The sequence below is a fragment of the Orcinus orca genome, chromosome 5 (genome assembly GCF_937001465.1).
Source record: "Orcinus orca chromosome 5, mOrcOrc1.1, whole genome shotgun sequence".
NCBI classification, from domain to species: domain Eukaryota; kingdom Metazoa; phylum Chordata; class Mammalia; order Artiodactyla; family Delphinidae; genus Orcinus; species Orcinus orca.
The window spans coordinates 114684251-114703050 of record NC_064563.1 but is presented as its reverse complement, the minus strand read 5'-3'; the positions used below and the strand labels follow the sequence as shown (position 1 = coordinate 114703050).

Sequence of the window (18800 nt, the reverse complement as noted above, 5' to 3'; positions counted from 1 at the left end):
GGGATTGTATTTTTGCCATTCTCATCACTCTCATCACATCATATCGAGAGTACATGTTATCAACGTGTCTTACTGAAGATGCTAACCATGACCACCTGGCTGAGGTAGTTTTCCAGATTTTTCCACCGCAAAGTCATTATTCCCTTTTACCTACTCTGCTCTTCAGAAGGTGGTCACTAAATGCAGCCCACACTCACAGAGGGAGTTGGGGGTAAGGAGAGTTAAACTCTACCTTCTTAAGGGGGAGTGTCTATGAAAATCTTCATCATTCTCCTGTACGGGAGATTTAACTCTTCTCCCCATTTATTTATTTACTCAATCATTTATATCAGAATGAATTCATAGGTATTTATTTTATATGTTACACAATAACACAACATTTATTTTATTGCTCAAATTATTTCAGGTATGACCATTGAGTGCCTTTCAATTAATCCCTGTTTCCCTTTGACACATTCCATTCTTTTGATTTGGGGGCATCTCCCTACTTTCTGGCACTACCAGAAGCCCCAGGCTTATCTTGTATATTCCCTACCCAGTCCTAGAATCAGCTATTTCTCCAAGGAATCCTGGTTCATTCTTTTAGAAAATAACACTAAAAACAAGGATCTGGAAGCTGGGTTCAAGCTCTTTTAAATTTTTGTTTCTATGCAACACATGACAAAAACTTGAATACTATCTGGAACTTGAATACTATCTTGCCACAGAGTGTGGGGCATTACATGCCCTAGTTTGGCTTCAAATGCCATCCACTTCCCCCAGCGAAGACATGCAAATCCAACTAAAGACAAACAAGAGAATTCCCTGGTGGCCCAGTGGTTAGGACTCTGTACTTCCACTGTGGGGGGCCTGGGTTTGATCCTAGGTTGGGGAACTAAGATCCCACAAGCCGTGAGGCCAAAAAAAAGACAAACAAACAATACAAATGAGGGCGTCAAATTTTTACCCTTGATCCAGAGATCATCAGTGATCCATGATGGAAGACAGCAGAGTGAGTTGGATAGGCATGAGCCTGGACCCAAACAAGGATAATAATCATCATTTTTCAGAGTTCAGGAGACTCAGTGATAATGTGTATTAAGTGTCAGCACAGGGCATAGTAACAAGAAAGCACTCAACACATGGTAGCCAATGCAGTATGTCTTTAAAAAAAAAATATATATATATATAGAGAGAGAGAGAGATACTGATATATAGATATGTATATCTGCTTGTAATTAGTAGAAGGCATACTACTGCTGTTTCTATATAGCTGAGTGATGCTCACTTATCATAAGAAAGATTAAAGGGGATAGGGAGTGACTCTGTGTGTATGTGTTGGAGAAGGGATCTCTGTATCATATGATTGGTTTTAATCAGTAGTTGACAACGTGGCTAGAGGAATCCGTGAAATGAAATTACATGCAGTGTTTTCCATTATTTATATTACTGGGGTGAATGGAAGGTGACACTACAAACTCAGTTAAAAAGAATCCCTAGTGGATATAAATAAAGAAGCAATAAAACTATTTCATTTCCACCCTCCTCTCTTTCTAGAGGAAAAATAAAAGACTTATAGCCAAATAGGCTGAGGTGAGAAATTCCCTAAAAGGATTAAGACATATATATTGCATTTTATTGCAAGATCTGCAAACTCCTTTGAATCCAAATGAAATCACTCTTGTTCAGATTGATGCTCTTAATATGGCCATATAAATTTTGGAATCAGTGAACTTTGTCAGTTTTCAGCTTACTTACAAATTATATGTATGTCTGTGTGTATTCACACACCCATGCATATACTATAAATACATGTATGTCAGAAGGGTTTTATTCATACATTTACAGCTGTTTCCCATATTAACTTAGACAAGTATGCACAAATAATTTGAACACTTACCTCGTTTAATTTATATCCTTGTGTGGCAAAGTAATTTGGCATGATAGCTATTTTGTTAGTTTTCTGCTTTCCATTGTCTCTTTGTAAGTACCAGACAACTGTGGAAATTACAGATTGATGGCTGATAACTTTCTGCTTTCTTCAAGAAATTACTTTTGTGCAAATACTTACTTAATGAAGATGTGTGTTTCTAATGACAGTACAGACTTTCAATTCAAAAAATGATGGGCCAAACTGTTTCTAAACTATGAGCTCTCTTTTGCAGTTCTTAAGTTTCCTCTGTCATTTATTCCTCCTGCCAGCAGTGTATACTGGGCTGTGAGCAGAAGGGGAAGAAGGGGTCTTCCCTGGTGGCACAGTGGTTGAGAATCTGCCTGCTAATGCAGGGGACACGGGTTCGAGCCCTGGTCTGGGAGGATCCCACATGCCGCGGAGCAACTAGGCCCATGAGCCACAACTACTGAAGCCTGCGCGTCTGGAGCTTGTGCTCCGCAACAAGAGAGGCCATGATAGTGAGAGGCCCACACACCGCGATGAAGAGTGGCCCCTGCTTGCCACAACTAGAGAAAGCCCTTGCACAGAAATGAAGACCCAACACAGCAAAAATAAATAAATTAATTAATAAACTCCTACCCCCAACATCTTAAAAAAAAAAAAAAGAAGGAAGAAGGAAAGAGAGACCCTCGACACCTGGTTGCTGTGTCTCACTGGAGGGCACCTGTGGCTATTTCACTTTGTGTATGGTTTACCCTGATCTACTGGTTACCATTAAGAGGTTGCTAACTTTTCTTCATAAGGCTGGATTACTTAAGAGCAGAGTCTGAGAGTAGCTGGGACAGTGATACACTGACTGCATGAGAAGGAATTCACTGGGACTTTCTAGTGCCTTCAGAGCAGAAGCTAAAATTAAAAAATAAAAGCAGTGGTGGAGTAGGTCTGACGTTTCGGGCATCTGCAGTGGTGGTGGAAATGCAAAATCCCCTTCTCTGTAAAGCAGCCCACACCCCCTGCCTGGGACAGTACGGATAACAGTGCAGAAGCCTCGAAGGACAGACAAGTGGCAGGTGATGGGGACAGTGTGTTCCTGACAACAAACTTGGAAAATGTCTACAAATGCTGACTCACCATCCATGTAGCTATCGATCAAACAACAGCCGTTTATAAAACCAATGACGACGCTCTTTTTTACTAATTGTCTCAAAACCATGGAAAAGTCACTGAGTGCTTTCTAAAATGAGGCACTGGGAATTAAGAGCTATAACTTGAACTCAGGTCTTCTAACCATTATATCACACACTTCCTTTAAAGCTCAGTGCAGGTTTCTAAGTGAAACAGTCTATGCAACAGTCTTATGTGAAGGTCAAAGACCTCTCTCTGGTACAGCAGAAATGACAAAAAAACCTGTAAGTAATAAGTAAACTTGTGAATGACACGCCCTTTGGTATAAGCAGATCTATCACAAAATCCCTTTTTTTCATGTAAATAAACATCACATTCTCTGCACAGTTTTTGCCAAGAGTTAAAATCCAGATGTAATATTTTAAATTATGGAGACAAAAACACTTATAACTACTGTATCTTAATTCCTCATAGTACCAATTAAGAAATTCTGCCCTAAAGTATGAATGTTTCTCTGCAATTCTCTACAAATCACCACTAATAAGATAATAGAGCAGAAAAATTAGTAGGGAGTTCATATGATTTTTCTCCCCCTGAAGGCTGGCTTTAGTGGGAAAATTTGTCTACATTTCAAGCCTCATGCATTGTGAATGATAAATGAACTCTATTGCGTAAAGGACATGACATTGCTGTGCCTTAGATTTCTATTTTCTTTCATCAGAATATTCTACCTAGCAAAGTTCATAGCTCAGTGCTTGTCTCCCTATAAGGAATGTGTAGATTAATGAAACCCCACCACTGTAAAGAACCGTAGTTAAGGGCATGATTCAAAACAGGCAAAAAGAAATAATATGAGAGGTGTAAGGCCAGGCAGAAAACTGCTTCCCTGTTTTGCTTTCTATCAGGTATGTCTGCTCTGGTTCATTCTAAACAGGAAGAGCAATAGCAAACCTATTTTATGATGCTTTCATCACCTGATTCAATGGCTGCAGGACCAGAGACAGTGAAAAGATATTTGCCCTGAAGCTGCAAGCAGAACACTAGAGGAAAACACATTACCCTTCATCGTTTCCCCCAGATCTATCTGCTCTCTCTCCTGTGTTATTTGAAGAATAGGCTCCTTATCCAGACAGCCTCCTGTATGAGCCCGCATAGCAACGGCTATAACCCTGATGGGTGACAAATGTTGAGTTGATATTGCTAAGGGGAGTGTGGAGTCAAGAGGAAAAAATACATGCATTCTTTTACAGTTGCTACCATAAAAGTAAGTTTATTGTCACTGGTTATTTTTTGATCTTGAGGAACATGGTGGCTAAATCCCTCATTTTATGTTAGAGATGAATACATCAGCTAAGAGCAGGGCAAAGTGAGAAACATCAAAGGTACAGAAAAGAAAATATGAAAGGAGGTGACCCTCAGAGTTCAAGTGCTATAAAGTGAGAGACATTCCAGGAAAAATGTTTACAGTGCAAGTTTTGATTATTAAAAACTATGGTATTTTCTGAGTAAGCTAATATTAAACTAAAACATCAAGCATCATTAGCATGAGGGGTAAATTCTCTTTTGGATAATAGAGCAATTACTAATATTTGCTAATATTAAAAAATGATGGGAAGATATCTGTACTCATCCGTGTTTTCTAGAACATAAAAAATTAAAACAGTAAAAATATTTACCCTAAAAAAGCCAACAAAGATAGATCACTCTCATTTTTGATGTTGGTAATAAACACAGCAGAGGAAAAAGCCATTATTATAAGGCAGACAGAGTAAAATTTTGCATCTCTCTGTTGTGATTATTGAAAATGTTTAACCAGTAAAAAGAAAAAACTTCCCACTGGACTACATGATGATGAGAATGTTACTGAATCAAAAATGAAGATGTAAAGTGAAATATAGTACAAATATTAAACTGTTCTATAAAGGCTGTTTGATACAACAGGGAAGAAACATCCAACTATTACATTCTACTTGGACTCAATATTTTATTTCTTTGCATGTATTTTTATGTTTCACACCTAAAACATCTGTTTATTGTTCTTGTGGCAGGGGAACACTTGACAAAGGCAATTAACTTACATTACATTGTTAAATTCGAACTTTACACTGTGAAATCTAAAGACCATAATAGTAAGGTCAATCAACATAATGAAAATATAGCATATAACTACTCTGGTCTTTTTGACTTTCCACAGAGGTTGAAGTCAAAAAAACAAACAAACAAAAAAATGAGTTCTAGATGTGAAGTAATCTGTCATTTTTTAAAGAGTCATGCTAGAAAATTAGCATATCTCTTTATACATAAGAAATGCAAAGGTAAGAAATTATAAACTAGAACACAAAACATCATGGTTGTACATCATGTTATTATCAATAACAGGCACAGTACACAAATCATGGCAGTGCTAAAACGTTAATAACACATCTGTAAGGGCAAAAGCATTACAGAAGGCTTTCAGTAGTCTTTCCTAATGTGTGTCATCATCATCTGGCATCGCTGTCAGGAAATCAAACTATTACTGTACTTTTGAAATTAAGGCAAATAACATGTGTCAGACCTAGATTCAAGGCTTTACTCAACTTATAAGAAAGATGGTTAATATGCAGGCTTAGCTATAAAAGGAAGTCTCTTTTGCTAATCTCTTCCATTACTGAACCAGTTTTTAATAGACTTTCATGTACTCCTTATTAGTCATGATAATCAAGCTAAAAACAAACAAAAAAAGAAGCAGTCAGTATTAATGTAAAGGAAAATATTAAATCTTTTAAAAAGTGACAGATACTTTATGTCTCATAAGTGCATCATAATTTCTCAGTTATGAATGAATTACCTGTGGCCTGCTATTTAATAAACCAAGGGGTAATTTCATGATGGAGTATCCCATGGAGTTGAGATAGTTAATTCAGCTTCTAAAAGCGTTGAGGTTTAGAGCTCAAAAGTAGCTTAGATATCCGAGTTATTTAGTATAATTTCAACTTACCAAATAGTACCTAAAGAAAAAAATAGTATTAATCCCCACGCCTAGTCCATCGTGCAATGTGCACATATGTGGGGAAGGTCTCAGAGTTGAGAGAGGCATTTTAATATTCACTTTAAATCAATCCCCATAACATCACAGCAAAATAAACATTATCAAAGGCAATTTTGCAATTTTTTTTTTTATTGACTAAAAGTAAAAGATAGTTTCCGAAATGTTACAATTACCAAGTCAGGCCTTCAGAAATGAAGATATTAGCATCTACCAAGATACTAAGTGAACAAGAGATCACAAGATAAAACTTATGCAAAATAAGGCATGGATGAGTTCATAGGCAACAACTTTTATCTTTGACACAATTCTTAGTTTTATATTATTATTATATACTTATTACAGTATTTCTAAACACAATTTGAAAAGGGAGAGTAACAATCTTGGTATTTTGTAATTTAGATCAAGAGATACCAGAACAAATAAAGTCACCAGATATCGCCTTAAAAAAGATGCTGTATACATTCAACAGAAATAATCAAACATGACACATGATTCAAATCTGAACTTAAAAGGACTAAATAACTGGCTTGTAAGGCAAAATTGTTTGAAGACTTGATATATCACACTTCATTTGAGGATCCTAGCTGTTCAGATGGCTGGAAAATATAGTCTAGGATCTCCAAAATTCCAACAAATATGTTCCCCTCTCCTCCTTAAAGAAAAGTTTGACATTCATTTTCATAAACCAGTATTGAATTTCAGACATCTGACATTTAGGCTAGACAAATATATTTTGAAAAGCTTACACATTACAAGCTCTGGGACAACAAGCGTGGGAAAACAAAGTGCACATCTTTCTTTGCTGGAGCTGAAATCAGATCTCTTCAGTTGGGCAGGTCCACATTCTGAAGGACGAGGGCCACTCGGTTTGGAATGTACACCTAAGACAACACAATAGAGTCAGTGCATTTGAAAGAAAAACTGGGAGTGATGTCATCATGTCAGAGCGACTGAGGCATGATGCAGTTTCACATTTGCCTAAATTACAGTTACCTTTACAATTCTACTGGCTCTGAGGAGACTCAAATCCCACAGTTCCAACAGTTCTGGCATCAATGTAAGACTCCTTTAAAACACAGTTCCAACAGTTCTGGCATCAATGTAAGACTCCTTTAAAACAGTCACCGCTAGAGGGCTCCATACGCTTTACAAAAATCAATGCTCCTCAGACACTAGGGACAGAAATAGCCCTCGCTGCTCCTTTTAGGCACTATCTGGTGGTGAAGGAAGGCTGCCCTCCAGTTCACAATGTTATTCTATTCAGGGGAATAAAAGTAACATACAAAAGATTGCTCACATCAAGTCACTTTTATTATCGTTCTGGTTTGTGTTTTCTCCTGTTATTTTAAGAACAAAACCTTAATGGTAACAGTAAAAGGTATCCTAAGTGTATTTTAGGCCCCGATCCAATTTAAATCAATCAAGAAGCTTGCCACTGCACCGAAAATACAATCCACATTCTTTGCCTGCCCCGCGGAGTCCTGACTCAGCTCCTTCTTGAAAAGGTACAGCTCCCATCTCAGATCTGCTCTTCACTTACCTCTTCTCCCCTCACCAGGCTCTGGCCACAGGGCCCTTCCCGTTCCTTGAACACTCCACATCCTTCCCTTCCTCTTGGTCTTGGCCCCTGCCTGCCCCTCTGTTCAGAACACTCTTTACCTGGCTAGTTCCCTATCTCTTAGATCTTGAAAAATCCCAGTTCCACGGAGACGTATTCCTTGATAACTCTATATCTGATGGTATCTCCATGCCATTTCCTATCACAGCATCATTTTTGTTTTTTTCTGAACACTTAACAATTTGTAATTCTTTTTCAAGTTTATGATCAGTCCTTCCCACTAGACCATGAGGTTTACCAGGGTATAGGCCATATATCTTCATATTTCTAACTTTTAGTAGGTGCCAATGGACAAAGTAGGTGCCAATGATGACTAAATAAAAGAATGAATGATGGAGTAAGTAATAGAGGGATCAATATGTGCATATTTCACAAGATATTCTTTAATACACTTTAAAATAATTTTTATAAAGCTGAGAAGTGATTTGAACTCTTGATGCTTATCTATGTGCTGTTTTACACATATTTAATTGCACATATTTAATTACTATTAACGAAGCAAACAGTAAAAATAATATTACAGATTGCTGTCTTCATTGTGACAGTCTCTCTCCATTTCTGACTTTGTGAATATTTTACTATTTTCAGTCACTTTAACTGAAAGCTTGACTGATGGTTAAAAAAAATAAAAGAAAAAGGCTTTTATAGTTTAGAACTGGAATGAAAAATGCAAAGCAAACAGGGCTTTAGGGAAAAAAAATTAAAGAACAGAACAGCTGATTTTCATTGACTGAGACCACTGTATGTCCAATGCATGTCAACTCTGCAAATGAACACAATGTTTTCCCTTGAGGTTTCTGTGATAAAGACCTCTTACAACTGTTTAAAAAAAATAAGATACACCAATACATCTGGTTAGCTTTGAACATTAAAGATTAAAGCAGTTTTTAAATGATGGAATTTTGAGAAATTTATATTATGAATGTAACAACTAGGGAACAGTTTTTCTAATTTTGAATCAAAAGTAACAGTGATTTAGGAAAAGAACATGGTCATCTGAGAAAAATTTCACAAATGCTAACAGTTTACTGGATTACTCAATGTCTCACAGTCTGATTTGCAATCCAGTACTTCCAAAAGATAATATTACATCCTTGCAGTCGTTAAGTGTGGGGAACCCACGTATTTCAATGCCATAATCAGTTTCCCTACAATTTACACAGTTTTTAATGTCATATAAAACCACATCATGATTTGATTGCTAATATAATCTCTTCCATTCAATAGTTTCTCTTTGACTGTGATAGGTAAGATGTTATAAGATTGGTTCAACAAAAGGAAGCTGGAGGTACTCATGAACAAAGCAGGACTATTACCAATGGTCCCAACAAATCCAGTCCAAAGGATGCCCTATTTCCACACTACAGACTAAAGCAACAACAGACCAAAGCAAAAGAGGAGAAATAAAAGAAATCAACAATCAGATTCAATCATTTCTCTCTCCAGGTCTTCTCAAAACAGGCATGAATCAAGAGACAGTTGTCCTGCCCTTCTAAAGGAATTTGCTATGTACTTATTCTAGCTGTTTAGTTTGGGGAATCATAGTAACTAGGTGTAACTAATCAGTGGGACAGCAGGTTATAATCAGAATGGTTCTGATTTGTTCTGTCAGGACCATTCTAAAACTGAAGACCAATCTAAATTTCTCAGCAGCACCGGAAACTGGAGAAAAGAATTTCAGTTCCCTTTACCTTAAAAACATGTCTCTGATATTATTTGGTCCTATATGCAGATAAAAATATTCTGATTAGCCCAAGTCTCCTAAGAAGCAATAAAACACACAAGTCAGGCCTAGGACAAAAAATGATAGGTCCGTGCTCAGTGTGGCACAGTGATACAGCAGGACACATCACCTCAATCTCTTACTGGATCTTATGCACTTTTGATATTTACTCTGATTCATAACCTCATACCGATTTCATTAATGAAATATGAATAACTATATGCTGATAATTTAGAAGCAGTCTTACTCTCTCGTATTTTAGCTAGCCCAAATTTAAGTGTAAAACAAACTGGATGACATGAGAACTTCAAGGTTTGCAGTAAATGCATTGAGTTTCCTATTTTGTCATTTAATGGTTAAAAAAATCCTCCAAGAATTCTCTCTCAATGATGCTGGCCATTTTATGTAAGGACCTTTATGATGCCAATTCCAGCCACTTAAGACCTCTTAAGACTATCTGCTCAAAAACCATCAAAAACCATGATAATTGTACAATATCATTAATGGGAATATTGTGTAATTATATTTTTTCACTGCAGTGTTAATTACCAGAATGTGTTCATGTTGCTTTAGAGCCCCTGCAGTATAAACGACATGAAAGAATTTCCCCAAGCAACGGATTTTTCTTAACTATGGCTATTTATGGATTTTGGACTTTTCTTCTTTACTAGGGTTCTGAGTATATAAATCAGTGTTCTTAGTAGTTAGGAAACGACTACAAATTATACTAAAGGACTTAAGATAATTAGAGCTAATCCTTATGATGAGACAATTACAGACATGAACAATTTGGGGACTCTATAATTTAGTGCTAATATTGGCTCTGTAAATCTCAACTTACAATTTTAATTCTATAAATAGTTTTGATTCATATGGCAAAAGAAATATGAACATATTTTAAGTAGATTTAAACATAAATGCTTATATTTAAATACGAATAACTCATATTTAAGTATATGTATATAGAAACCATTTAGTACACACATCACAAATAAAATATGCTGATAAACATGTTCACTAGGCTCACTTACTAACCATTAGGCCGTAAACATTTTGTAGCTAGAATCACATGAAGAACATGTGAGACAGCGTAATGTAGAGCCATGAATTTCATTGTTTCTAGCTATTTTTATAGTCCATTCTTCACAAGGAATCAGAATGTCACATTATAATCCAGTTCATTTATTAAGAGAGTCAAAATGCATGCTAATCTATCCAGTTATTTTGACTACCTTAATGACTTAATCACTATGCAAACCATTAGTATGGCTCAAAAAATAACTGACCACACAATAATCTACTATATTATGTCATCCAGGCAAAGTATTATGTTCTTCTAGGGTCAAAATTGAGTTACACAATTTAATTACACAAATTAATTACATAATTTTTGCAAACAGTATGGCAAAAATTTGAAAACAGAAAATTTGAAAATAACTTTAAATAAAAAATACTTAGGGCTTCCCTGGTGGCGCAGTGGTTGAGAGTCCCCCTGCCGACAGAGGGGACACGGGTTCGTGCCCCAGTCCGGGAAGATCCCACATGCCGCGGAGCGGCTGGGCCCGTGAGCCATGGCCACTGAGCCTGCGCGTCCGGAGCCTGTGCTCCGCAACGGGAGAGGCCACAACAGTGAGAGGCCCGCGTACCGCAAAACAAAACAAAACAAAACAAAACAAAACAAAAAAATTTAAAAGGCAAGTTTTGAAATGTTCTTAGAAATTGTAAAAGTTAGCAATAGCACATAATCAGAGTGATAACATCATTTGATGAAAAGGGCATTAGACCCTTAACAATCTATATATATACACTTGTCATAAAAAATCAAAAATTATTTTGAAAAATAAGGGTGACATATATAATAATTTCAATTTTTACATACATGCTTTAGTTCACAAAATATTTTCTAAGAAAAAAATCTTATTAATGTAGAAGTATATATTATCTCATTTAATTTAGAATATGAAAAAGAGTAAACTTTAAGAATCAAAATTGATTTTGTCTGAAAAAAAAAACCTAAACATTTTCATAATTCTGGATAGAGTAAAAAACATTTCCCAACTTAATTTATATTTTCAATGCCTACAACTGAGGGACAATAAGAAAGATACCTCTATGCCAAATGCCCTATTTAAACTAGAAGTCTACCTTTGAATCACCAAATTTAGAATGGGAATAAACAGATCTACTTCCTAAGGATAAGGAGATTAATTGGCAAAGTAATAGATGCTAAAACTATTGCTTTATTCACATTTCACCATTAAGACTGCTTAAGTTATTGTAAAGGAATCTAATTCATTTCAGGTTCAATAATCTCTGCTCTTCCATTTGTGCCATGGAATTTGAATTTATGAATCAGAAAAGAGACAGAGAGCACCCCTGCCCCTCCTCATGCACTGATTAAGATATAGGTTAATATAAGTTCCTATATCAGGAACCAAAATATAGAGAAATCATTATGCTAAAATGGAGTTCCAAAAACTGTCAGTAAAGAAGAATGGAAAAGTTCTGCCCTATAGCTTCTTGGCATTTGTGAGATACTCCGACCTTAGCATATACGTTTCAACAGTAGTACACATGCAGTTCTCCTCTGGCTTAACAGTTGCAACTGATGGAGCATATAAAGAAGACACTGGGATGGTACCTGGTGATGCTGCAGCATATATGGCTATTTTAAGATTCCTTTGAGCTCTGTTTGTTGCTATCTTTGAAAACAGATTTGACACTTAATCAGCAGATCCTTTGGATTATTGAGCTTGCAAATTAAGCTTTGGCAAATACAGTGTACTAGTTATGATGGACAGAAATTTCATGGAAAAGAAAAAAAATTACATTTTTTCTCCCCTTCCCTCTTTATTCTAGGCATGTGGGAGGCAGAAGGTGGTTGAATGAGACCTAGAGCACTTAGGGTCATGTTCAAGAAACCTGATTGGATCCCAGCGCATATTGATCAGTTTAATAAAGAGTTCCATTATGATGATGCATTCTTATATTAGGTATGTATATTAATGTAATTTTTTTCTTTGGCTCTTTGAAGGATAACTCTGGTAAGAATGAATCTGTTTTATTGGATTTTCAGGTCTACTTGGGCTCCCTTATTCTTTTAAAAAAATTTTATTTTATTATTATTTGTTTGTTTTTTGCGGTACACGGGCCTCTCACTGTTGTGGCCTCTCCCATTGCGGAGCACAGGCTCCGGACGCACAGGCTCAGCAGCCATGGCTCACGGGCCTAGATGCTCCGCAGCATGTGGGATCTTCCCGGACTGGGGCACGAACCCGTGTCCCCTGCATCGGCAGGGGGACTCTCAACCACTGCGCCACCAGGGAAGCCCCCCCCAAATTTTATTATATTATTTTATTGCATTAATATAAATTATTACAAAAATCACAATGTCATATACAAAAATATATGAAATACTATAATGAATATTTTAGGTACACACACCTTGCTTAAGAAATCATCCCTAACCAACAACCAATTTTTTTTTAATTGAATTACAGTTGATTAATTGGGTTCCCTTATTTTTACATTAAAACCAGTGATCACTTCATCTGGAGTCTAAAGACTTATTTAAAATGAGTCATTCCTAGATTGGTTCAAGATGGTGGAGTAGAAGGACATGCACTCACTCCCTCCTCCAAGAGCACTGGAACCACAACTAATTGCTAAACAATCATCAATAGAAAGACACTGGAACTCACCAAAAAAGATACCCAACATCCAGAGATGAAGGAGAAGCTGCAATGAAATGGTAGGAGGGGCGCAATCATGATAAAATCAAATCCCATAACTGCTGGGTGGGCAACTCACAAACTGGAGAACAATTAAACCACAGAAGTTCACCTACTGGAGTGAAGGTTCTGAGCCCCACATCAGGCTTCCCAACCTGGGGTCCAGCAATGGGAGGAGGAATCCCCAGAGAATTGGACTTTGAAGGCCAGTGGGATTTGATTGCAAGACTTCGACAGGACGGGGGGAAACAGAGACTCCACACTTAGAGGGCACACACAAAGTAGTGTGCACACCAGGACCTGAGGGAAAGAGCAGTGACCCCATAGGAGTCTAAACCAGACCTACCTGCTAGTGTCGGAGGGTCTCCTGCAGAGGCAGGGGATGGCTGTGGCTCACCACAGGGACAAGGACACTGGCAGCAGAAGTTCTGGGAAGTATTCATTGGCTTGAGGCCTCTGAGAATCCACCATTAGCCCCACCAAAGAGCCTGCAGGCTCCAGTACTGGGTCGCCTCTGGCCAAACAACAACCAGGGAAGGAACACAGCCCCAACCACAGGCGGATTACAGTTTTACTGAGCTCTACCCACCAGAGCAACACCCAGCTCTACCCACCACAGGTCCCTCCCATCAGGAAGCCTGCACAAGCCTCTTAGAGAGCCTCATCCACCAGAGGGCAGACAGCAGAAGCAAGAAGAACTACAATCCTGCAGCCTGCGGAACGAAAACCACAATCACAGAAAGACAGACAAAATGAAAAGGCAGAGGACTATGTCCAAGATGAAGGAACAAGATAAAACCCCAGAAAAACAACTAAATGAAGTAGAGATAGGCAACCTTCCAGAAGAATAATTCAGAATAATGATAGTGAAGATGATCTAGGACCTAGGAAAAAGAATGGAGGCAAGGATTGAGAAGATGCAAGAAATGCTTAACAAAGACCTGGAAGAATTAAAGAACAAACAAACAGAGATGAACAATACAATAACTGAAATGAAAAATACACTACAGGGAATCAATAGCAGAATAACTGAGGCAGAAGAACAGGTAAGTGACCTGGAAGACAGAATGGTGGCATTCACTGCCGTGGAACAGAATAAAGAAAAAAGAATGAAAAGAAATGAAGACAGTCTAAGAGACCTCTGGGACAACATTAAATGCACAAACATTCACATTATAGGGGCCCCAGAAGGAGAAGAGAGAGAGAGAGAAAGGACCCGAGAAAACATTTCAAGACACTATAATTGAAAACTTCCGTCACATGGGGAAGTAAATAGCCACCCAAGTCCAGGAAGTGCAGAGAGTCCCAGGCAGGATAACTCCAAGGAGAAATACACCAAGGCATATAGTAATCAAACTCACAAAAATTAAAGACGAAGGAAAATTAAAAGCAACAAGGGAAGAACGACAACTAATGTACAAGGGAACTCCCATAAGGTTAACAGCTGATTTCTTAGCAGAAACTTTTCAAGCCAGAAGGGACTGGTACAATATATTTAAAGTGATGAAAGGGAATAACCTACAACCAAGAATACTCTACCCAGCACGGATCTCATTGAGATTGGATGGTGAAATCAAAAGCTTTACAGACAAGCAAAAGCTAAGAGAATTCAGCACCACCAAACCAGCTCTAAAACAAATGCTGAAGGAACTTCTCAAAGTCAGAAACACAAGAGAAGACAAGGACCTAAAAACCAAACCCAAAACAATTAAGAAAATGGTAATAGGTACATACATATCGATAATTACCTTAAATATGAATGGATTAAATGCTCCAACCAAAAGACACAGGCTTGCTGAATGGATACAAAAACAAGACCCATACCTTATGCTGTCTACAGGAGACCCATTTCAGACCTAGGGACACATACAGACTGAAAGTGAGGGGATGGAAAAAGATATTCCATGCAAATGGAAATTAGAAGAAACCTGGAGTAGCAATACTCATATCAGATAAAATAGACTTTAAAATAAAGAATGTTACAAGAGACAAGAAAGGACACTACATAATGATCAAGGGATCAATCCAAGAAGAATATATAATAATTATAAATATATATGCACCCAACATAGGAGCACCTCAATACATAAGGCAACTGCTAACAGCTATAAAAGAGGAAATCGACAGTAACACAATAATAGTGGGGGACTTTAACACCTCACTTATACCAATGGACAGATCATCCAAAATGAAAATAAATAAGGAAACAGAAGCTTTAAATGACACAATAAACCAGATGGATTTAATTGATATTTATAGGGCATTCCATCTGAAAACCACAGATTACACTTTCTTCTCAAGTGCACATGGAACATTCTCCAGGATAGATCATATCTTGGGTCACAAATGAAGCCTTGGTAAATTGAAGAAAATTGAAATTGTATTAAACATCTTTTCTGACCACAATGCTATGAGATTACAAATAAATTACAGGAAAAAAAACCGTAAAAAAACGAACATATGGAGGCTAAGCAATACGCTACTAAGTAACCAAGACATCACTGAAGAAATCAAAGAGGAAATCAAAAAATACCTAGAGACAAATGACAAGGAAAACACGACGACCCAAAATCTATGGGATGCAGCAAAAGCAGTTCTAAGATGGAAGTTTAGAGCAATAAAATCCTACCTGAAAAACAAGAAAATTTTCAAATAAACAATTTAACCTTACACCTAAAGGAACTACAGAAAGAACAAACAAAGCCCCCAAATTAGTAGAAGGATAGAAATCATAAAGATCAGAGCAGAAATAAATGAAATAGAAACAAAAGAAACAATAGCAAAGATCAATAAAACTAAAAGGTGGTTCTCTGAGAAGGTGAACAAAATTGATAAACCTTTAGCCAGACTCATCAAGAAAAACAGGGAGGAGACTCAAATCAATAAAATTAGAAATGAAAAAGGACAAGTTAAAATGGACACTGCAGAAATACAAAGCTTCGTAAGAGACTACTACAAGCAATTCTATACCAATAAAATGGACAACCTGGAAGAAATGGACAAATTCTTAGAAAGGTATAACCTTCCAAGACTGAACCAGGAAGAAGTAGAAAATATGAACAGACCAATCACAAGTAATGAAATTGAAACTGTGATTAAAAATCTTCCAACAAACAAATGTCCAGAACCAGATGGCTTCACAGGTAAATTCTATCAAACATTTAGAGAAGAGCTAACACCCATCCTTCTCAAACTCTTCCAAAAAATTGCAGAGGAAGGAACACTCCCAAACTCATTCTATGAGGCCACCATCACCCTGATACCAAAGCCAGATCAAGATACTACAAAAAAAGAAAATTACAGACCAATATCACTGATGAGTATAGATGCAAAAATCCTCAACAAAATCCTAGCAAACAGAATCCAGCAACACATTAAAAGGATGATACACCATGATCAAGTGGGATTTATCCAAGGGATGCAAGGATTCTTCAATCTATGCAAATCAATCAATGTGATACAGTATATTAACAAATCGAAGGAGAAAAACAGTATGATCATCTCAATAGATGCAGAAAAAGCTTTTGACAAAATTTAACACCAATTTACGGTAAAAACTCCAGAAAGTGGGCATAGAGGGAACCTACCTCAACATAATAAAGGCTATATACGACAAACCCACAGCAAACACCATTCTCAATGGTGAAAAACTGAAAGCATTTCCTCTAAGATCAGGAAAGAGACAAGGATGTCCACTCTCACCACTATTATTCAACATAGTTTTGGAAGTCCTAGCCATGTGAATCAGAGAAAACAAAGAAATAAAAGGAATACAAAATGGAAAAGAAGAAGTAAAACTGTCACTCCTTTCAGATGACATGATACTATACATAGAAAATCCTAAAGATGCCACCAGAAAACTACTAGAGCTAATCAACGAATTTGGTAAAGTTGCAGGATATAAAACCAATGCACAGAAATCTCTTGCATTCCTAGACAGTAACAACAAAAGATCACAAAGAAAATTCAGTAAACAATCCTACTCACCATTGCAACAGAAAGAATAAAATAGCTAGGAATAAACCTATCTAAGAAAGTAAAAGACCTGTACTCAGAAAAGTATGACACTGGTGAAAGAAATCAAAGATGACACAAACTGATGGAGAGATATACCATGTTCTTGGATTGGAAGAATCAATATTGTGAAAATGACTATACTACCCAAAGCAATCTACAGATTCAATGCAATCCCTATCAAATTACCAATGGCATTTTTTACAGAGCTAGAACAAAAAATCTTAAAATTTGAGTGGAGACACAAAAGACCCTGAATAGGCAAAGCAATCTTGAGAAAAAAAAAAAAAAAAATGGAGCTAGAGGAATCAGGTTTCCTGCCTTTATACTATACTACAAAGCTACAGTAATCAAGACAATATTGTACTGGCAGAAAAACAGAAATATAGATCAATGGAACAGGATAGAAAGCCCAGAGATTAACTCACACACCTATGGTCAACTAATCTATGAAAAAGGAGGCAAGGATATACAGTGGAGAAAAGACAGTCTCTTCCATAAGTGGTGCTGAGAAAACTGGACAGCTACAAGTAAAAGAATGAAATTAGAACACTCCCTAACACCATACACAAAAATAAACTCAAAATGGATTAAGGACGTAAGTGTAAAACCGGACACTATAAAACTCTTAGAGGAAAACATAGGAAGAACACTCTTTGACATAAATCACAGCAAGATCTTTTTTGACCCACCTCCTAGAATAATGGAAATAGAAACAAAAATAAACACATGGACCTAATGAAAGTTAAAAACTGTTGCACAGCAAAGGAAACCATAAACAAGACAACCCTCAGAATGGGAGAAAATATTTGCAAATGAATCAACGGACAAAGGATTAATCTCCAAAATATATAAACAACTCATGCAGCTCAATATTAAAAAAACAAACCACCCAATCCAAAAATGGGCAGAAGACCTGAACAGACATTTCTCCAAAGAAGATATACAGATGACTAAGAGGCACAAGAAAAGCTGTTCAACATCACTAATTATTAGAGAAATGCAAATCAAAACTACAATGAGGTATCACCTCACACTGGTTAGAATGGGCATCATCAGAAAATCTACGAACAATAAATGCTTGAGAGGGTGTGGAGAAAACGGAACCCTCTTGCACTGCTGGTGGGAATGTAAATTGATACAGCCACTATGGAGAACAGATGGAGGTTCCTTAAAAAACTAAAAATAGAATTACCATATGACTCAGCAATCCCACTACTGGGCATATACCCTGAGAAAACCATAATTCAAAAAGACACATGCACCCCAATGTTTATTGCAGCACTATTTACAATAGCTAGGTCATGGAAGCAACCTAAATGTCCATTGACAGACAAATGGATAAAGAAGATGTGGTACATTGGTACAATGGAATATTACTCAGCCATAAAAAGTCATGAAATTGGATCATTTGTAGAGGTGTGGCTGGACCTAGAGACTGTCATACAGTGAAGTAAGTCAGAAAAAGAAAAGCAAATATTGTATATTAACGCATATATGTGGAATCTAGAAAAATGGTACAGATGAACCTGTTTGCAAAGCAGAAATAGAGACACAGATGTAGAGAACAAATGTAAGGACACCAAGGGGGAAAAGCAGGGGGTAAGTGTTTGGGGGTGTGATGAACTCAGTGATTGGGATGGACATATATACACTTATATGTATAAAATAGATAACTAATAAGA

At 37.0% G+C, this 18800-nt stretch overlaps 1 protein-coding gene across 1 annotated transcript in view; it reads right to left on the bottom strand.

Moving 5' to 3' along the window:
* Positions 1-4252: 4252 nt before the first annotated feature.
* GBE1 (1,4-alpha-glucan branching enzyme 1) overlaps positions 4253-18800 on the bottom strand; it is a 293919-nt gene continuing 279371 nt past the window's right edge. The window contains exon 16 of the mRNA XM_004280432.4: positions 4253-6910. Coding sequence (XP_004280480.1) covers positions 6854-6910 — 57 coding nt within the window. The 3' untranslated portion in view covers positions 4253-6853. The remainder of the gene's footprint in view (positions 6911-18800) is intronic.